General features: G+C 36.8%; 1 protein-coding gene across 4 annotated transcripts; it reads right to left on the minus strand.

Moving 5' to 3' along the window:
* Positions 1-8,147: 8,147 nt before the first annotated feature.
* On the minus strand, positions 8,148-20,157 carry LOC120626153 (geranylgeranyl pyrophosphate synthase-like). Of its 4 annotated transcripts, none has more exons than XM_039893481.1 (10): positions 20,006-20,157; positions 19,274-19,389; positions 17,269-17,423; positions 16,070-16,211; positions 15,067-15,187; positions 13,846-13,985; positions 12,187-12,222; positions 11,731-11,830; positions 9,972-10,099; positions 8,148-8,691 (listed from the first exon to the last, which is right to left on the minus strand). In XM_039893481.1, the coding sequence occupies exons 2-10, from the start codon at positions 19,319-19,321 to the stop codon at positions 8,623-8,625; spliced, it is 939 nt and encodes a 312-aa protein (XP_039749415.1). In that variant the 5' UTR covers positions 19,322-19,389; positions 20,006-20,157; the 3' UTR covers positions 8,148-8,622. The 4 variants fall into 4 exon arrangements, with proteins under 4 accessions (XP_039749415.1, XP_039749414.1, XP_039749413.1 ...); XM_039893480.1 differs by lacking the exon at positions 20,006-20,157 and adding an exon at positions 19,617-19,999 and having other exon boundaries at positions 19,274-19,490; XM_039893479.1 differs by lacking the exon at positions 20,006-20,157 and having other exon boundaries at positions 19,274-19,999.
* Between the last annotated feature and the right edge of the window lie 2,896 nt (positions 20,158-23,053).

A 23,053-nucleotide genomic window follows, 5' to 3' on the forward strand; every position in this document is an offset into this window, starting at 1 on the left:
GTACTTTCTATGCACTAAATTTAACAAAAATAATTAAAACGTGTGTGCACCTTGAGTTTCGAGTATCAAATGAGTTTTATTTAAATACTCTTACTAACTGGCCAGGTACTGACGGAGCTATGTGCTATTAAGTATGTAATATGTAAGTCGATAAGGCATCGTTAACGTTATAATTAGAAGATATTACAAATTAGCACAATTAAACTTTTGTGTAATTTTTTAAAGCTTATGTTTATTTGATCTTCAGATTTAGTTAAATACTAGAGATTACCCATTACTTCTTCCGCAATCAATTTTTAATCCTTTTTTTCCGATAAAATTTCATCCTCCCCTATTATCTATTGTTCTTTTATTTTCTTAACTTCATAGTGGTGTTCAAAAGAATTATATTCGTGCTACGTCCTCGAATTAGTAACGTACAAATATTATTTAACACATGTAGTACCGCATAGGTGTCACCACTTCAGCACTGTAGTTTAGAGTTTTTTTTTTATTTTTTTATTATACCCACAATAGGACTACCTCCTTTACTCGCCTCATAGCCGCTGCTCCACCGCTTCTCATTCGCATTTTAGTGCTCAACCACTTCAGTTATTCAGTATTTCGCACGTGTTAAGTATATAAGTAACTATGTCGAAACGTGCAAACGTAAGTAGTTTGGAATTTATTGTGAAGAAATTAAGAAAACTAGAAAAGGAAGTGAAACGTTCACGACAAGAAAAACGTGACTCCTTCACGTTAAGTTCTACATCGTCATCAAGCCAATCCTCGGAATCTTTGTCAAATTCATCGAGGTCAGCCACTTCTCAGGGAATTATTGCTATTGGTAAGTACCTAATTACCTGCAATTATAACGATAAAGAAAAAACTTGAAAATGTATCAAAATTCTCTGCGGGATTATTTCAAAACATTCGTTCTACCCTTACATGCTATGCTACGGTCTAACTAAAAATGCATCAGAATAGTCTCAGGGACTATATCGCCGCATTTAAATTACAAGCCGTAAATGGCATAAATTTTAAAAAATGCATCAGATTAGTCTTTAGGACTATATCGCCGCATTTGAATGTTAACGGTTGTGATAAAGCTTTGTTTTTACAAATTGCATCAGAGTAGTCTGTAGGACTATATCGCCGCATTTGAATATTAACGGCTGTGATAAAGCTTTGTTTTTACAAATTGCATCAGAGTAGTCTGTAGGACTATATCGCCGCATTTGAATATTAACGGCTGTGATAAAGCTTTGTTTTTACAAATTGCATCAGAGTAGTCTGTAGGACTATATCGCCGCATTTGAATATTAACGGCTGTGATAAAGCTTTGTTTTTACAAATTGCATCAGAGTAGTCTGTAGGACTATATCGCCGCATTTGAATATTAACGGCTGTGATAAAGCTTTGTTTTTACAAATTGCATCAGAGTAGTCGTTAGGACTATCTTGCCGCATTTGTATCCCACAATAATTTGGGCTTATCTTCCATACCTTGTTTTAGGTGAAGAAGCCACCTCGATCCCTATGGATCACAATGATACAATTCCTCTCGAACAACCGACACCAGTGGAAAATAATGAGCAAAACGTTGTATCCGATAACGTATCGGGTGACCCGATCGCATCGAGCGTTCATGATGAAGGTGCTGCTAATGCCGAAATCCTGGATATATTGGGTGCAGACCCATCAGTAGCTATCGAATATGGGCCCGATATTAATAAGGATGTGGCAACAAGATTTACCCACGTAGCAAAAGTGGGTTTAAACAAAGATGTCCGTAAGGAACTTTTGAAGAAATTCTTAGTTCCGGGGAACTGTACAAATATAGCTGCACCACAACTTAATGACGAGATTAAGGCCACAGTCTCTGAACAGGTCGTCAAAAGGGACAAGGCTATTGAAGCACGTCAGAAGCAGATAGCAGCCGGTATTTCATCACTCGGAAAAATAATATCGGATCAGCTATGTGCCACCGAGAAAAACAACGATTTGATCAGAGATCTGATGGAAGTTAGTCGAATCTTATGCGACATCCAACATTCCGAGTCGGAAGCACGGCGCAGCTTTGCACTGTATTCGGTCAAGAGGGAATTAAAGGACCAGTTGTCGGCTACTAAGATTGACAAATTCTTGTTCGGAAGCAACTTGCCGGAGACCATTAAAACAGCGAAGGCTGTTTCGAAATCTAGCTCGGACTTAAAGCCCGAAATTCCCAAGAAACCAAGAGCTTCCACATCGGCAAATACATCTGGCAAGAATTTAAACTGGAAGGCGAGGGCCGCGACTCGCAGGCAGCTGACGGCCCCTCCCCCGCGTCACCATCCGCCTGCCCAGCTGAACGTGCCGCCTCGCGGGAACTCGTCGCAAGGCTACACGCAGCGACCCAAGCAGACTCGCCGCCAATAGACCCGGTACGTTATGCTGGGCGCCTGGCCCATTATTATAAGCAATGGTCTTTGATAACCTGCGACCGTACCGTCTTGTCCTGGATAAAGGGTTATCAAATAAAATTTGATAGACCAGTTCATCAAACTTGCTTGCCCAAGCCAAATATATTTACGGATGCTGAGAAACGTAATTTGATAGATACTCTTCAAAATCTATTAAAAATCGGAGCAATTTCTGAATGTGAACCATGTCCTGGGCAATTTGTATCACGTGTGTTCTTGGTACCGAAACCAAATGGAAAAATGAGATTTATCTTAAATTTAAAACCTCTCAATAAATTTATTAATACACAACACTTCATATTAGAGGATATTCGTACGGTCCTTAAACTTATATCCAAAGATTGCTATATAGCAAGCATAGATTTAAAGGACGCATATTTGTTCATTAAAATTCATCCGAACTCACGTAGATATCTCCGTTTTATAATTAGTGACAAAATGTACGAATTTAATGTCCTACCATTCGGAATTTATGTTTACAAAACTGATGAAGCCGGTTGTAAAGCTATTACGCTCATGTGGGTTTATATCATCTATATACTTAGATGATCTATGCTTAGTTGACTATACTTACCAGGACTGTATGCAAAATATTGAGGCCACTCAAAAGTTACTTTTGGCATTGGGCTTCATTATAAACGGGGTAAAGAGCTACAGGATACCTTCAAAGTCTTGTAATTATTTAGGTTTTAATATAGATACCAATAAATGGCGATTAAGCTTACCAGCACAAAAACGAATTCGTATAAAGTCAGAACTCCAAACCATCATGAACTTAAAATGCTGCAAAATTAGAAAATTTGCCAAGCTATTAGGGTTGCTGGTCTCAGCATGCCCTGCAATAGAATACGGGTGGTTATATACAAAACAATTAGAACGCTGTAAGTTTCTTAACTTACAGCGTTCCGGTGATAATTACGAAGCATTCATGACTGTGCCACAATATTTACTACCAGATTTAAATTGGTGGGTGAATGCTATTGACCATTCGGATCATAGAATCATGAATGACAATTATGTATTAGAGATATTTTATGACTCCTCAAAAACGGGGTGGGGAGCAGCATGTAATGGTCAAACCGCTAGTGGTCGCTGGTCTTTTAGTGAGAGTCTACTACATATAAATCTTCTGGAACTTTTAGCTGCGTATTTTGCACTAAAAATATTTGCAAAAGGTTTTTACTACTGTCAAATATTACTTAGGATTGACAACACGACTGCAGTGAGCTATATTAACCGCATGGGCCGCGTTAAATACCCTCACTTGAACAAGGTCACAAAGGACATATGGCAGTGGTGTGAATCTCAGAAGATAATTATAGTAGCCTCATATATTAAATCGAAGGATAATATTATTGCTGATAGGGAATCTCGTCAAACACACCCTGACGTTGAATGGGAGTTAACGAACTTGGGCTATCAAAAATTGAGGGCAAAATTTCCAGCCCCACAAATTGATTTATTTGCTTCCCGAATAAATAGTAAATGTGATAAGTTTGTCTCGTGGTATAGTGACCCTGATGCCTTCGCAATTGACGCTTTCACATTAAACTGGTCCCAATATTTATTTTACGCCTTTCCACCTTGCGCTGTTATACTTAAAGCGTTACGAAAAATCGTAGTAGATAAAGCTGAAGGAATAATGGTTGTACCTTATTGGCCCACTCAACCATGGTACCCTTTATTCATGCGTTTGCTAAAATCAGACTTAGTCAAGTTAAATTCTAACGATGTTGTAATACCTTGTTCCAGCAATGGCAACATCCAAACCAACATTACCCTGGTTGCCGGGGTCTTATCCGGACTGCATTGCTACAGCGATGCGTGCCAGTCTCAGCCGTAGAAATTATGATGGCTTCGTGGTCAAGTAACACTCTTAAGCAATATAATGGTTACCTCAAACGTTGGTATGACTTTTGTACGGAAAATTCAGTAAACATTTACGAACCATCAATTCCAATCGTTATAGAGTTCCTCACATAGATATTTAATAATGGTGGTCAATATAGAACTATAAACAGCAAACTATAAAACATAATTGTTGGAAATATGTCGGATGATGATAGAATCACAAGATTTTGTAAAGGGGTTTACAAGCTAAGACCACCATTACCTAGGTATAATACCACGTGGGATACAAATATAGTTTTAAATCACTTAGGCTCTTTGGCTCCTAATGACAGTCTGACTCTAGAACAGCTTTCAAAGAAATGCACAACTTTGCTCGCTCTAGTTACAGCACACAGGGTGCAAACGCTGTCTAAAATTAAAATTGATCAAGTAATTATTTCTAATGATCAAATAATGATAAGAATTACCGATTTGATTAAAACGTCCAGAGCGGGTACAAGACAACCTATCTTGTACTTGCCTTTCTTCAAGGAACGCTCAGAAATATGCCCTGCAGAGACGCTTATTGTATACATGGACAGAACCAAAAACTTACGAAATTCTGACAAACTATTTATAAGCGTACGGAAACCTCACAATTGCGTTTCACCACAAACGCTCAGCCGATGGATTAAGGCCACCTTGAAAGATAGTGGAATTGACGTCTCTGTGTTTTCGTCCCACAGTACCCGACACGCCTCAACTTCCATGGCGTTTAAGCTTGGCGTCAATTTAGATATTATAAGACAGACAGCTGGGTTGAGCGGCAGTTCCACTACCTTTGCAAAGTTTTACAACAGGCCGATAGTTAATAATGATGATAACTCAGCCTTAGCAAGAACACTATGTTCACTTTAATTAAAATTAGCCACATTTTTAACATGTTAAAATTTTTAATGATTACTCTTGTACGAGTTCCTAATACTTTCTTGTTAATAATAATAAATGAAAAATTTGTTTCTTTCATCATTCTTATTTTTTTGCTCCGTTTCCTCCACGACTCTCAACATCTACATGTGTTAAATTATATTTGTACGTTACTAATTCGAGGACGTAGCACGAATATAATTAATGATTAAACGAACTTACCTGTACGTGAAGTTCTATCATAATTATATGAAGTGCTACGTCCGAAGAATTAGTAACACCCGCCCTCCCTATTAGCCCAGAATGTTGTGGAAACGTCGCATTTATCTAAACTAAATGAGAAGCGGTGGAGCAGCGGCTATGAGGCGAGTAAAGGAGGTAGTCCTATTGTGGGTATAATAAAAAAAAAAAAAAAAACTCTAAACTACAGTGCTGAAGTGGTGACACCTATGCGGTACTACATGTGTTAAATAATATTTGTACGTTACTAATTCGAGGACGTAGCACGAATATAATTATGATAGAACTTCACATACAGGTAAGTTCGTTTAATCATTAATTAAATAGTAATGACACATCTTTAGTTTGTTTAAAAAAATCTATTAATATAGCAGTTTTTTTAAACCTCTTTTGAAATATTAAACACAGATTTAATACTTTATCATATCAACCCATTACCCACATGGCACGGGTCTCCTCCCACAATGCGAAGGCTTTAGGCCGTAGTCCACCACGCGGGCCCAATGCGGATTGGTGGACTCTACACGCTTTTGATAACATTATGGGGAACTCCAGTCATGCAGGTTAACCTTACGATGTTTTGGCGATTGAAGCAAGTGATATTTTAGTTGTTTGAAACGCACATAACATAAGTTAGAGGGATTCAAACTCAGCATCCCGAAAGTAAAGCAAAAGTCCACCAGGCTATTATTTCCACCAGTGCGCGCCCATGATAGAATAGTCATAATATTATAAATGTCAATGAAAGTTTGTTTGTTACGCTTTCACGCAAAAACCAATTAACCGATCCTCATGAAACTTTGTACACAAATTCTTGGACGTGTTAGAAGTAATATAGGATATAGGATACTTTTTATCCCGACATTAAGTTGAAGGAATGAGCGTTTGACGATTTTACACCATAACTCCGACAAATTATTACCGATTTAAATAATTATTTTTGTACTATAGAGGTTATAATGTGTTTAATTTTGCCCAAACTGTGGTTGGAGATAGAGGAAATAACTTCTCAGCGGAGTGCGGACAGCAGCAAACCCCTCATTTAAGGCTTAGCGATACTGAATACTTAATTTTTTTTTAGATCTACAACTAAATTTAATGCCACATCAAAAAAAAAATCAAACACAGACGAAGTCGCGGGCAACAGCTATATTATATATTATATATATTTCATGTAAGTTTTTTGATTTAGTTTAGTTTTTTGATGTATTACATGTGTAGAAGGGTCATAGTTACCAACTAAAAATTAAATTATTATTATTATTATTATCTGTGTACACTTTAGTGTCTCAGCTAACAGCTGGTATTTCAGGTGGGCACGGACCTAAACCAAGTGCACATCCAGCATAAAAAAAACATTATTTTATTTCTTAATAATGAATTCACTTAATTACTAAGGTTGTGGGCTTGTATGTGTGTAGGATCGTGTTACAAAAAGAACACAATCCGTATACACACGACACGACACAACACGATAGTGTGTGGAAAGTGTCTGTGTAGAAGGTTGTGTTTGGACATTATTGTGATTGTGTGTGGATTCACCAGTTCCATGTGAGGGCTCTTCACTAGCCTGTAAGAATTTACGGTCTATTCCGCAAGTGTTCGGGATTACAGCTTTTGGGTGAGAAATGTAGGTGATTTCCGGTAAATTGAGTAAAAAAAGTGACTTGTGAAGTTGTTTGGGAATGACACCTGTAGTGGATAATACTATGGGAACTATGTTAACTTCATTAAGCCGCCACATGCGCGTTATCTCATCTTTAAGGTCTGTATATTTAGAAAATATTTCGGATATTGCGTTTTGTAAATTATGTGTGTTATTATTATTATTAAAGTGAAAGAATCCTCATTCAGCTTTTATTGCATGCTGTGGCCAAAAACAGTGAAAATGCCCGGCGCACGTCTCGTTACAGACCCGCGTATAGTTGCTACCTCACCAACTTTTTCTTATTTAACCCCTTAATGGTAAACGTTACGAACATTAGAGGTAAAATTTAACTGTCAACTGCTAAATGGAATGAAGTGACTAAGCGAAAAGAAACACTACTAAACTCTAAAGTGGAGTAGTTTTGATGCCTTAATATAGGTTGTGTACACGGTTTCTGCATGTTCTTAATTCTGTGGGGAAAAGATAAACATTTTGTCTCTTTCTCTTGGAGAAATATATACCCAGCAAGGCTAAAATGGGCAGAAGACGTTTTTCTCCCCGGGAATTTAATCTACTCCTTCACTTTTACCCACTGCTAGCATAGGCAAGAGATAAAAATTATATCCCCCAATTATATTCCCTGCTAAGGGATAAAACGAAGGTGGACCTTACCTGACCTGACCGAAGGCCAATGAAACAAACTGCAAAAAAAAACAATGTATGCCATTTTTTTACTATGAAAGGGCGCATCTATAGATTTAAATCAATGATTGATTGAGTTTTCCCTCGTTTTTTTTTACACACACACCTACCTGTTATTTCGATTTTCATTGCAGGTATATTTGGATTTTATTAACATCCGTGTTGATGATACGGATTAAAATGGGAGGAGATAACATTTTAGGCCGTTGCGTGGTAGGGACCACATTCAATAATAGTTATAAACAAGAAAAGTAAACAGAGTTAACAAACTTTATTTCGTGTCATCCAAAAAATAAGTGAAATGCTCCAAAATGTCGCAATAAAAATAAATAAATTAATTAAGATTAACAAAAATATTTTACTTCATATAAAATAAATAAATAACATGTTCGTTAATGTTAGCATACCGCGTAACTAACATTGTAAGTACACTTTGTTAAATTCTACCAACAGAGCGAAAAATGTTTACTCTATATAAATTAATCTTAACATAAATTAAGTTTTTTTTGTCTCTTAAACATTATTCTTTATTAAAGGATTTTTACTTTCAATTGTATAGAATATAAAATACATAATTTAGAACCCGCAACATTATAATTATTTCAGACTCGAGGATTTAAATTCGCAGATTCTTATTTTTTATTGGAGTTTGGCCTCATTCTACGCTTATAATTATAGAATTAATATTTGAAAAAGTTCGTTCACTTAGTCACTTACGCGGTATTTCCATACAATTCTCGAATATTTCTTAATGTACATTAAATCTCAGTTACGCGGCATGGGAGCAAGATTAAATTTTTTGCAATAGTAGATATTAAAGTTACTTAATGTGTTAATATTTCCAAGTCAAAAGCTCATCCAGCACTGCCTCCATGGCCGGATTACCACCAAGACGAGCGACCTGAAAAATACAATTTTAGTATATTTTAGTAAGGCCCAGAGTAACTTAGCGGGCGATGGAGAGCGCTATGTTAGAAGTATCTCTACGTGATAAAACCAAAAATGAAGAGGATCAGTAGAAGAACAAGAGTTACCGAAATAGCTCAACAAATCGCGAAGCTGAATTGGCAATGGGCGGGGAAAATATCTCGGAATACTGAGGTGCTGTAATGGTGACCCCGCACCGGTAAACGCAACGTTGTTAAGGCCTTCACGAGGTGGACAGACGACATCAAATGAATCACAGGGAGCCATTGAAAACAAGCGGCCCAGGACCGTGGAATTTGACCTCCCAACAAAATACCTATGTTAACCAGTGGTTATCATTAAGTCAAAGTGAAGATGATGACAATTATGAAGGTAGGCTCAGATTCACTCTCGCTGCCGATTGTGATAGACGTAAAGATCGGTAGCAAGTCAAAGTGGCAAGCAATGTTGTCTTTCAGTGTTGAGGTGATACATCCTAAAGGGAAGCGGGGCGGAAGTGGAAGTCAGCTGTTCTCCGTTCCGCAGAAGGCAGATCACTTAATAATGTTGACGATGATGACGATGATGATGATAAACGCTTATTAATGTCAGCTTCACATAGCACAGAGGTGATAGCCTAGGGGCAGTGGCGTGCACTTCATACATGCACAAAAGCACTGCATACCCTAAAAATTTTGTATTACTCATAAAGGGGAAGGATTCTTCCATTTTATGCCATTTTCCTTCTTTATGCATACCCTGGTCAAAAACCCTGTGCACGCTACTGCCTAGGGGTTAGGACTTTGGCTTCACTTGCAAGGGGCCAAGTTCGAATCCCATCATACACATACTTTTGTAATTTATGAGCGTTTCAAGCAATTAAAATACCACTTGTTTCAACGGTGGTAGAAACCAGGACGCTTAATAATGTTCTCAAAGGTGTGTTGAGTCCATCAATTCGCACTGGCCCAGCGTGGTGGACGACGGCCTTAACCTCTTCTCATTGTGGGAGGGGAACCGTGCCCTGTAATGGGCCGGTAATGGATTTATATGGCAAGCAAGCGTATGGTGAGACGCCCTTCAGTACAACGTACCGACGACATAAAGAGTGTGAGTTGGGTGGGTGAGTGGGTGGGTGAGGATGGCTGAATACCGGACGGAGGAGGAGATACGTGGGTGTAGTGGGCTGGTAATGGGTTGAAGATGATGATGAATAATGTGATGATGAAGATAACGGTGATAATGATGACGCTTATTAATTTAAACTATAAATACCTCGGCTCTTGCAGATCGATCCAGCTCCGAAAGAACGTTACGTGTGTACTTCAAGCTACCGGCTTTTTCCAATAAAGACACGCAATACTTCTTCAACTGTACGTCTTGAGTCCGCTGCCTCAAAATACCTTTGTAAAGTTCAGAATCTTATTTTTTTATTGACGTTGAAGCGAATTATGATAATTTATAACAAACAAAATGTTTACTTTTGTTGACTTTTTTCTCAACTTGCCTCCAAGGGCGACCCTGTCCATAATATAATAAATCCATACGTCCATATTTGTTAGTGTGTTTTTATTAATTTTTTGGCCAATAACAAAGAAAAGTTTAGCAAAACGCATCTTAACTAAATAAGTTGACTTTTTCGCCTAGCCTACAACGGCGTCGTTTGTTTGTTACTGTTCAGCTCAACTGCTCCACTGATATTGACGAGAATGGACGCTTTTTATGTCGGAAGAGCACTTGGGTACCGTTCCAGCGGGATTTAAACCTTAACTCCCTTGTTAATAAACGTGGCATAAAGTCGCAATAAGAAGTTATGCAGTGTTTTGTCACACTTCAACTGACACCACTGTTAAATATCAGAACGAACACTGCGTAGCTATTCCAATGTTACATTTACCAGGTTAATTAATAAGAGGGTAAAGAAAATATACAATATATATAAGAAAATATAAATATATAATATACTAGCTGTTGCCCGCGACTTCGTCTGCGTTTGATTTGGTTTTTATAGTATTCAGTATCGCTAAGCCTTAAATGAGTAAAGTAGTATATATACATATATATATATATATATATATATAAAATGTGACTGTCAATTAATTATAGACAAATAATTTGCAATAAAATAAAATTGCGACTATAATTAAAGATCTATGCTATCCTATCTCTTAAGTTGGACAAGACTGCTCACGGTGTGCCAATTTAATTTAAAATCGGTTAAGTAGTTTAGGCGTCCATCGCGGACAAACATCGTGACAGGAGATTTATATATATTAAGATAACCCTTGATATACTTATTTGCACTTTACTCTCGCATTTTAGCGACTAACATAAGGGATTTAATTATTTTTATCTATATACAACATGTAAAACAAAACAGAAATAATAATTCACAAGCTTTAGAGGTATATTATGTACTGTCTCTGAGAATTATCTGGAAACCGAAAACCTAATAGTTTTTTTAGTAAACCACTGCCATAGTTTTTACTGAAAGAAATCACTAACATCACATGCAATCATGTGACTCTTGTCACTTTATTAGGTACGCGTCGCGTAGCGTAGGTACTATGCGCGTTTCCATCTTTTATCTTCCATAGGGTTGTCATAAGTAAACACTTAGAATGTTTTGAATTATTTTGTATGGAAAACTAAATATGCTTCTTTTGATTTAATATTTGACAGGGTGATTCCTTTTGAAATACTTATACTAAGAAAATGTGAAAATGGGAAAAAGTTTGTGAGCTAGCAACATTCCGCGGGTGTGAAGTGACATGTACGCGGGCCGATTACACTGTTTTTGGACACAATGCACTGCATGCAATAATGACTGAATGAGCGCTATGTTTGTTTTTAATTGTATGCTTTGTACCAAAATTGATTTATCACAACAATGATCCAAAAGTTGCAAAGCCAAAAGTTTTTCACTTTCACTGATACTGTACCCTGCTAAAATACCCTCGTTTAGTTCCAAAATTAATATGTTTTACGCTTTACGTCTGCACCTTTGGTTTTGGTTTGGTTTAAAAAAGGATACTCAATATCTCTTTGCCTTCCGAAGTCTTCATCGCATGTATGATGGGCAAACTGAACTTTCCCTCCGTAATGTCTTCACAGAAACTGTCCACCTTGTTTACCTTAAAAATATATTTACTTAGAAGGAAATAACAAGCGGTGATAGTGGTTAGGACTTCGGCTTCACTTTCGGGTCTCTGAATTCGAATCCCAGCTCCTCTAACCTTGCAATATTATGTGCGTTTTAAACAATTAAATATCACTTGCTTTAACGATCAAGGAAATCATCGTGAGGTAACTTGCATGCCTTTGAGTATTCTATTATGTTTTTAAGAGCGTGTGAAGACTAATAATTGGCACCGAGTCAGCGTTGTGGACTACGGCGTAAAACCCTTCTCATAATAGTGTTAAGATTGTAGTTAAAACACTGTGTTATGTTGATTACTGACCAAAGTTTATAGGAATGTAACAGAAATACCTGTTTATCTTCTAAACCCGGCCACTCTTCTAGCGCCTGCAAGTGAAAAATATCCAATATTATAATTATTATGATACTCATAAACATATATACAACGTGTAACCGAATTATGATCTAATGTTGAAGCATGCATAAGTATATTTCATAAGGAATCAACGTGTAAAAATATTGAATTAAAAGAAGCATATTTATTTTTCCATACAAACGAATTAAACACATTCTAAGTGCTTACTTATTTATTTATTTATTTATTCCCATCTTACATTTTTGTCATTACAGGAAAAAGTTATCCTAATACAATGCAGCATGTTCAGTGGCGTGCACTTCATACATGCACAAAAGCACTGCATACCCTAAAATGGATATATATCTCGTAGAACAGGAGGATTTTTGCCGTTTTATGCAATTTTCCTGCTGTATGCATACCCCGGTAAGAAACCAAGTGCACAACACTGAGCATGTTATGTAAATTTTAATAATATATATAACTATAGTGTATTCCCAACTTTGGGCCAATGCAAAAGATTGTAAACAAACCAAAATAGCTTTCCCTAACCTAAACCAACATCTAACTAACAAACTACTCCGCCTGGATAGAAGCAAACTTAGGAAGGTGGTGGGACTCATAACAGGACATAGCTCCTTAAACAGACATCTTTCCATTATAGGTGTCACCGACAGCCCTCTTTGCAGAGCATGCATGGAGAAACACCTACGCACGTGATGCTGGAGTGCACGGGCGTGACAGAGCAACGCGAGATCTACCTGGGATCACCAGCCACTATCCCAGAAGTCCTCAGCAACCTGGGCAACAATGGGAAATTTCACGTACAACAAGCGAAGCGCTTACGTGCGGAAACTGCCCAGAAGAAGAAGAAGAAGAAGAACTATAGTGTATATGATAGACTCCAAATCGCTATATTTGTGAGTTCACTCAGAGTGCAACAAAATAAATCCGTCTTCTCGGCTATCACATTGAGTGTACGGAGTGCGCGCGTCAGTGGCGCCTCCTTCAGTAGCTTGGTGCCCCCGTTCGGCACCGCCAGCAGCGATGGCCGGTGACTCCGCTAAACATACCGGCCGGGCGCACGCAGGCTTACCAGGCGTAACACATCAGCATTACATATTTGTCCCCTCAGTACTCTAAAAACATACGTTACGAGTGTAAGCTCTCTCCTTACCCTAAGCTCGTTGTATCCTACCATGCCCAGAACAAAGATTCTAGTTATGGCAATCCTATTGAAGATAACAGTCCAACACGTGCGCGACGTGTAATAAAGTGTGAGGAGTCACATGATTTTAATTGTGCATGTGATGTTAGGACTGTTTCTGATTTCTTATAGTAAAAACTATGGCAGTGATTTACTCTAAAACTTTTAGGTTTTCAGTTTCACAGATAAGTCTCAAAGGCAGTACATAATGTATCACTAAAGCCTGTGAAGTATTATTACAGTTTTCATTTACACGTTGTATATAGATATAGATATAAAAATTTCATAACATAGATATTTCACAACATATTAGATAGAAAATATTCTTGATATGAGTTCAAGTTTATTGAAACGTTTTAAGTATTTATATGTGTGTGGCTATAAAAGATTATGAACTGAAAAGTTCAAAGAATCGTTAAGAAGTCAATAATAACTATAAACTACTTACTTCCTGTTGCGTAAGGTTGCAGTAGTCGTCCCTTATCTGGAAGTAGAGGCCCATCTGTAATACCAGTTCGCGCAAATCGTGTTCATATTCGCTGAACTGTTCACACAGGCGTACTGCCATCAAGAACATGTGACCAGTTTCTGCAAAACAAAAAAAAAACCTATAATAAGTACATCCTGCATGATAGTGACAAATTTTTGTAGTTATCTTCTTTTTCTTTGTTTGTTATGTAAGTTAAATTTTAACTTGCAATCATTAAATATTTATTTTAATTAAATGCAAGAATTTTTGTCTTGTTTGTATGAAATCTTTCCCCTTCATTAATTTCGATACAGGGACTCTCCAAGGCCCTCAGTTATGGCGCTGAAATATGGACGCTTAAGAATGGTCTGATCTACGTCACTCGACATGCTATGGAGAGGGCTATGTTGGGAGTTTCCCTGAAGGATAAGATCAGAAACGACGGGACCTTCACTGACATAGCGCAAGCTAACAGTAATTTGAAATGGCAAATAACGACAAATTTGGACGCCAATCTTGGCAGGATATGTGTCAATTATAAAAATTAATTAAAACCTATGTAAACATGTTATATGTACCATATTCAAGAAAAATTTAAATAGATTGATTGATTGATTGGCAATGGGCAGGACATGTATGTCAAAGGTGCGATGGCCGTTGGATCAAGAAAATTCTCAGCTTACAACACCGGCGTAATGTTGCCTGTCTATCGGATTTTTGCAGGATATATGGCGAGTGTCTCAGGAACTTCATAAACTTGTTCCTCCGTCAAGATTCTACCACAAAACAGTGAGACGCGACGCCGTGGACGGTGGCATCCTTATACGAACGAAGCGCTTTTTATCTACGTTTCTGATACGTACCGCTAAGGTTTGGAACGCTCTATCGGCATTGGTGTTTCCTACAAGTACAAAATGAATGCCTTCAAGGCAAGAATGAATAGGTATTTTCTAGACAAAAGCGCCCTAACTTAGACCCCATTATTGCTTTCTATAAATAAATAAAAACCGCTTCTTAGGTTCTGCGGTGGACTTCCGCAGGTTGAATTGATGAAGATGATGACGATGATGAAAAAAACGGGTTCTTAAAAATCGTTTAATATTTAAGCCGATTCAGAGCCCTACCCGTGGCACGGGTCACACGTTTGGTTTAAATGAACGTTACATAAAATAAATTGAGGTTTAATTCTATGCGTCTTACTTTGCTTGACCATATTTTTATATTCCTCTTCCGTCGGGCAGATGAAATTGTCCCTCCAATAAATGTCAATGCCCTGGCCCCGGATCACTTCTAAGAAAATATCAGTGTACAGTTCTGTTGCCTGAAACAAAATACGGAGAACTGGCAAAAAAGTGTGTATTGTATTTTTTGTATTCAACTACAAGTTAGCCCTTAACTGCAATCTAACCAGGTTGTAAGTGAAGTGAAAATGTCCAGAATGGTAACTGGCTAAACTGTTAGGGAATATGGCTTCATATTATTCTTTCAAGTATTCTGATGACACTATAATATTATCAAATTTTTTAATTATTGCTTAATACTATCACAAAGTAATTTTATGTGACATACTACGTCACAAGAGGCGTTGCTTAATATCGTAACGGCTGCGCGGAGAAATATTTTCAGCGTTTAATAAAATAAAAAAAAAATAAGCATACAGTTCTGGGAGTTTATTTTCCATGGAAATTTCCCTCTATCAAGGGATCTTTTTTCTTAAATATTAATAGTTTTTGAATTATTTAACAAAAAACTAAATGCTATATATTTTTTTCTTAATAACTTTAATTGCAATCTTTTATGAAGAAGAACCATTAACAGGTTTTTGAACTATTTGGCTAGCCTACAAGAAGTATAACATCGATAGGGAGCTTTTCACGACCTCAGCTAGCACTGTGGAACCTGGTTCGATTCTCAGCAGGGGATGCAGCAATTTGGGAAGTTATAATTTCTGAAATTTCTCCGGTCTGGTCTGGTGGTAACTGGTAGGCTTCGGCCGTGGTTACTTAACAGCCTACGGACAAATACAGGCCGCCAGGCGATTGAGCGTTCCGTTACGTTGTCGCGTAAAAACCGATCAGGGTATTTTATATAACCTAACCTGCTGATAGTTCTAGAGATTAACGCGTTCAAAATAACAAAATAAAAACTCTTTAGCGTTACTATATAATAGTATTGATATAAAGACATTAGCTACAAAAAATACCTTAGGACCTAATTTCAAAACTCGTTTCAAAACAAGGTTAGTAACGTGAACCGATGTATTGATTGTGAGCGGTAGACCATATACGCAATGAGCTGATGGTAGACCCCGTCGAACAGTGGAGTTATCTTGAATGTCGTCGATCCTTTAACATAAAAAGTATGTAATATTATGACAGTGTTCAAGTCTATTTTTCTCAAACACGCTTAGCAACAATCGGTTAAAGTGATAATGATGATGAATCAGCAATGAGCAGTTTCATTGTGTAAGCGTTGACTGGGTTGATTGACCGGTTGTGTACGACGCAGCATTCAACAGTAGTTGTGGCGCACTGACATGCATTATTTTTATGTTTCTAAGACTCCATGTACTCGTGCAGGAATCTGTTTAAAGAGCGGTTCGAGATATTGGTCCCAAATTATTTGCTCTAACGAAACTGAAATGATGTAACAGATAAGACCTCAATTATGTATCAGTAAATGCTCTCTTATTATAGGTAATAGGTTACTGCCCACTTTTTATTCCAGGTATAGCCAATAGTCCCCTGCGCAGAGCAAGCAATAGTAGATTTTTTTGTGACAGAGCTCGTCCGGAGAAGTACTACCACCTAGCTTATTTCTGCTCGAGTGTTGCTCTGTTTATAGGCAATGGTTTTCCACTTACCACTTCCAGCTTGGCTTGATCCATCGATTATTAATCATTAAAAAAAAAGCATGGCGGCAGATGAAACACCGATACTCGTAATGCTCCAATGCAACGGAGTAGCAAAACAATTCGCAGCATACCTTGGCTCCTCTGCATCACTACCTGAAGCACTTGGCGACCTGGTTGACCTGCTAAGCTTCTGGAGTGAGCCCAGCTGGCTGGAGGGGACCAGTCGTACCAAGGGCTCTATGTACAACGGACCAGCTAACTAAGTACGGAGACAGGCCAAGGAAAAATAAGAAGAAGATGCTCTTTAAGTATTTCGGTTTCTTGCATTTTAAAAAGAACGTTCTACAAATTACCAACTATGCGTATCAATCAACTTAATCAAACATTTCAGCGAATTAGGTATCTGATTTTATAGCAAAACGTCGAACACGAACGGTCAATCAACCCAGTTAACGCTAACACAAGAAAAAAATCATAATCCGCTTCCCCGATACCTTTCTCAGCTATTAAAGTATAAATTAGGTACTAGGGGCTCATGAGTTACTTACAGCAAACTTCCAACATGTAGCATGTTGACGGTATCCACGATTTCTCGCAGCTTGCCCTCTGACAACCGCAGCCAGTGGTTGAAGGCGAGTGGAATCTTCACTCGCAGCTGCTTGCCGCGTACTTTCAGCAAGTGGGTGTACGGAGCCAACAGCTCCTGAAAACGAAGACCAAATAACTTTTGATAGGGTTATGCTTTTTTCTGCCGCCAAGCAGAATGGCTATGGCTAACCTGGGGGCTTAACATTTGTAGCGGCACTGTGGTCCTTGCATGCTCTGCGAAGTGTTTTTTTTCTGTTAAGAAGCAATTTTGTCGCACTTACCATCAGCCAACTGTCCTTTTCTACTCTTGCCAATGTGTTCTCGTATGCGCTTTGAGTCTCATGGGTATACAATTTTGCCGACATAAAATTTTAGTCCATTAGATTACCAGCAGTTTTGAAGACAAAAGGAGGAGAGATTTGGATGATTGTGGTCATCTCGAGGCAAGAACACCCATATCGTCATATCTATAGTGCTAAAATAGCAGTACGTATAAAATTTATAAAAAAAATACAGAGGCAGCATATATATAATTGCCTCTGTATTTTTTGACTGCCGTCTGAAATGGAAACTGAAATGGAATCTTGGATAGATGCAGGCGTTATTTTGCATTCCATGATTTACAATGGAATTGTTCAACGATTAAATTATTCATTGTAAAACAATTATTTCATGAGGATGTTCCTTTGTCGGAGGCAAAAGTGCGCAGAGAGTGCAATGCCGAGGATCTGTTTCGTGTGGAGTGGTAGGATTGAAGAAATTATAAATTACACCGTCGGGATTCTCCTACTTTCGCTAATAAAAATGGAATGGCTTTCAGCATATAAAAATGGAATCGGTCAATCACATATTTTACCCGTACAAAATGTCAACACGCATATTATTCAATTGAATTCAAAGCCAAACATTATTTATAAAATATATTTCTCCAGTACAAAAAAATATATTTGACTGATTAATAATTCTATACTATGTGTAAGTTTATTAGTTATATTTAACAACTAGCGGACCCACGCGACTTCGTTTGCGTATGAGTCAATCGAGAAGCTAGAATAGATCTGATCCTAACATCATAATCATCGTGGCTAGATATGTACCTACTATTATTTTACGTGGTCGGTATACTGAGTTAGTAAGTTGTCATTACTTTAGTTGGTACATACATACATACATCCATCCTCACAAACTTCGCATTTATAATATTAGTAGGATGGTACGCATGCATTCGATCGTTGTCCCATATGTAAAAATATAAAATGTAAATTTTTGATGTTGGAAAAGAGCAACTGCTGAGTTTCTTGCCGGCTTCTTCTCGGTAGAATCTGCCTTCCGAACCGGTGGTACTCTACCACCACTACACACGGACAGACTTGACGTTTCAAAAGTGCTTGCCTACTTGAAATAAATGAATTTTGAATTTTGAATTTTGAAAATTTTTTTTTGAATTTTATGCCTTGCTACTTGCTGTTATTAGCGAAGAGTTATGTCCTTTATCTCCGACAATATTTATCAGATCTTCATAAAAATTAGACAATACATGTTTGATAGTACACTTTCAAAATTAAAATCGGTTCAAATTTGTAAAAAAAAAATTATAAAAAAATTCATCCCATTTCCCGGAGGAAACTTATTGTTTATCGGAATGCAAATTCTATATGTTGACCCAGAATATTAGCTACAAGTATACCGAATTTTATTGAAATCCGTTCAGTTGTTTTTACGTGATGCCCGGACAGACAGACAAAAATTAAATATAAATCTGTTTTGTCTCAGTATCGATTACAAAGCATGCCCCGGTAAAAAAATTCAAAATATATTAAATGTACAGAAATTTTCCAGTTACAGTTTTATTATAAGTATAGATATGGTGGGAATTTTAGTTTTAGTTCATTATTCAAATTGAGATATTTATTTATTTATTTTTTTATTTACTTTATTTATTTTTATATTCACAAATCTACTTACTTTTTCCAAAAATATTTCACTGTTATCACAAAACGTTTCGTTATCCATATTTATTGACGTAATAATTACACTTTTTTCTTAATAAATAAAACTAGGTTACGTTTGCAGTCGAAATGCTTAGGAACACGCAGCGCACACAAATTTATAAAATAGTGAATTACTTTTGCTTGAAATTAGGCACAAACGTTACTTTTTATACAGAGTTTCTACTAATATCCTAAAAACACAAGTCTCCACTTAACTTTATAAATAAGCAGTTATCTCCTATTTTACGTAAGCCACTTACATAGCTAATTAAGATAAGTCGATTAAAAAAGTAATTTATAATATTACAAACAGCCACCTCAAGGTATTTGGACAATTAACATAATGATGGTAGTTGTTAGGCAGGATTTACTTTAAGAAATATTAAAACGTGCTTAACTAATAATCGCAATTAGACATCGAAAATAAAAACATAAAAAACGCTTTAAACTTCCATTATTTAAAATTCCTTTTTTAAATTGTACCCAGGTTTTTGCTTCATGGATGGTTTACGGACACACTAACCACGCGTGAGTGGCTAAATGGTTAGGGCTGCCGACACCATTTTAACGAAACGTTAAAAATGGTGTCGTTGAGATCGTTGCTCGCCAGGAGAGCATCAAAGGTAAAATCATTTATGTCTTGGTCTAAGCGTGAACAAACCACTGCGAACGGATAAAAAAACACGAAACTTCAAGAAACGCGTACCACTATGAGTAATCCACAATCCACTAAATTAAAAACGACCACAGGCACCACCTTAAAGGTATAATATTCGTGCTAAAACTGGTTCAATGCAGAAGTTAGATTATATTTTATTTGTAAAAAAATCACATGTTTTTAGGGATCCGTATCCGCTTCCGCTGTCCGTCAGCCTATTGTTACGGTAAATTTATAAAGTGGGTAAATAATTAAACTTTTGATATTCATGACATTGAGTTGGTGGGTATTTTGAAATAAATACGACTGCATTATTGATGCACCTCAGTCCTACATGGACTCGAATGATGCAGAGATACCTCCCGATGTCTTAGTAGTTTATCACTATTTTTTTGATAAGAAAAAAAAAATTAGGGCAAAAAAACACGTTTTTTATGATGATACAAGAAACGTGATTTTTTGGTGATTTTAGCTCGATCTTAACTATTGTTAATACTACGTAGTGTATCACACTGCAACTTAGTACGGAACCCTTCGCATGCACTTAACCAGTTTTAGTTATTTTTTCACAGAAACGCGTCACGTCACCTAAATGATTTTGCTCTGCATGTTTTCAAGGCAGACTTCTTTAAAGCCGTAACGTCATATTAAAATAACTTAATACGTCAAATACTAGTTTGCCCATAGTTTGCCATAAAATCGATCAATTTCGGTTTTACTCTGTATGAATAAATAAATAAATAGAAGTTTTCTTTATTCTTATATCAAAGGGACATTTAGTCACTTTCGATATTTAAGTTAAATTAATACCTACTAAAATAAGAAACGGGAGATCTATGTTTATTTTTTGCGTTACGTTTTACCCAATTACTGCTCTGATCATAATTAAGTTTAGCACGTATATTAAAATCCTTGAAATGGACATAGGACACTATTTTACCACGGCTGCACAGCTAAACCAATCGTGGCGAGAAAGCTTGTATTCTGGAGGATACTTTTAATCCCCGGAAAACAATCGAGCCCGTAGCAATTATTAAAAAACCGTATATAACGCAGATGAAATCGCAAGCAACATCCTATGGACCTATATATAACACGTACACATTTTTTTTTTAAATTCCGTTATGGGTTTTTTTTCCTTGAATCTAATTTTACTGCACAAGTGTCACATTTTAAGGATACTCGATGATATAATGTTGTAGATGCGTGCATCTATATTGATATTACACATTCTATGAGAATTTGATCAATTTTATTACAGATTCGTTTATGTTACGCCATCGCTGGTGGAGATTGTGTTACATAATATGTTGCTTTAAATTTTTCATGGCATTTGCTAAATGTTAGGTAGTTAACGATCTTGCTATTTTAATGTTACTAGAGCAGGAAGTTAATATAAAATTTGACCCGGACGCAGGTATTTATATCTGCCTCTGCGTGGGATTTATCTCTACTAGTTTTATGTTTTATTTATAGGATATTTAAATAAGTAGGCCTGTCATGAAATAACACGATAAACATAAAGGTAGGTCCTACATATTTATGCTAAAAAAGAAGAATATATTAACCATTAATTAGTCAAAATTGTCCGAATTTCATTGTATAGGTAGGTATATAGAGCGATGTTGTTTATTTAGATGCAAGTAGCTTTGACTCGCGGTCTCGCCCGCGTAAACTGGGGTCGACGCATAGGTGCTGTTACATAGTTAACAAACAATTTACAATCCTCCTTAATAAGGCAGCTGAGTACTTAATGCAAATATATTTTGACGTGACAACGTCAACTATGGCGCCAGCTGCACACACGAAAAAACATGACTCATGCGGCGTTACCTCTCTTTGAGGCGTTCCATTTAAGGCTTGAAGTGCAAGCGAGAGCGTGGAACGAGCGACAAAGAAGCACAATCGGCCTCCGCGTTCGACATCTGTCTCTCCTGCTTGAGTGAGCGATGCGTCCGCGTGGACAGCTGCTATACAATAATACATTTACATGTTTTAGTCAAGTATGTAGTGCAGTGAAAAGTGAATGTGGTGTCAATTGTGATAAAAAATTTACATAATTGTATTTATGCGTACAAATAAGTGTAACTTGATCAATTCAATTGTGATTTCCATTTACCTACTTCTCTATATCCATACAAAATATCTATCAAACAAATAAAATTAAAATTTTCTTTTGAAAAATGCAACCATTCCATCAGTATTTACTTATGGCGTTGTCACGTTCAACTATCGTCCGTAAACCGACGTTACAGACAACCGATTTTTTCGTCGCGTAAGTGGTTCCATACAATATTTACCCGAGAATAAATCTTTAACGAAATTTTCTCCAAACCAATGGACCAAATATAACGTTATCTAATTTTCCATACTAAAAAAGGATAAAGTTACTTTTATCTTGTAATTATTGTTATTTAGTTATTTTATTAATAAGTAATAATTACCTACCTAAGTTACATATGAATGATGGTATGAATTTAAGTAACAGAAATTATTCTGAAAAATAAAAGTAACAGATAATAAGTGAACAGAATGTGTGTGATGTCAGACCTCAGATTCCTTCACATTGTTCCGAACCCCGTGCGTGGCTCTTTCTGCAAACTGGAATTTCTCACTAGTCTATTGCTAGTGAAGAAGTATGTAAACTGCGTCATATACTTATCTATTATTTAAATAATGTATTAAGTTTCGATACCATTCACATGATAAAATAAAAATGACGGACACAATAACTTATCTTACTTGTGGGTATTAGGTACTTCACCAGAAGCTTTTAGCGTCGATTAATCGTCAAGTTAATCTTTTGATGTGACGTAGTTCACTAAACAGTTTTTTGAGATACCTACGCGAAATTTAAAATGTAACACATCTATATTTTATGTTTTTATAAATAACATTTGAAACAAGTATTTGATACTTAAAGCTGGATCGCTTCCCGCGATTATTAAAAACTATGGAGCTGAACCACGAACATTTGTGCCCTCCTATGATCCATTACCTACGTATTAAAATTTGGTTTCTCCGAACAATTAAGTCTATAAAGTGTACAGGATACCAAAATGAAAACAAAACAGGTGCAACGAAATAGTTTTGTTT

This window comes from Pararge aegeria, chromosome 9, assembly GCF_905163445.1.
Source record: "Pararge aegeria chromosome 9, ilParAegt1.1, whole genome shotgun sequence".
NCBI classification, from domain to species: Eukaryota; Metazoa; Arthropoda; class Insecta; order Lepidoptera; family Nymphalidae; genus Pararge; species Pararge aegeria.

Excerpts from the sequence above, each read along its gene's own strand:
- LOC120626153 (XM_039893478.1), bottom strand. The coding sequence starts at position 17,673 with ATGTCGGCAAAATTGTATACCCATGAGACTCAAAGCGCATACGAGAAC. Across the intron at positions 13,986-15,066 it reads TAAAAATATGGTCAAGCAAA|AAACTGGTCACATGTTCTTG; the intron begins GTAAGACGCATA and ends TTTGTTTTGCAG. Across the intron at positions 11,831-12,186 it reads CGGGTTTAGAAGATAAACAG|GTAAACAAGGTGGACAGTTT; the intron begins GTATTTCTGTTA and ends TATATTTTTAAG.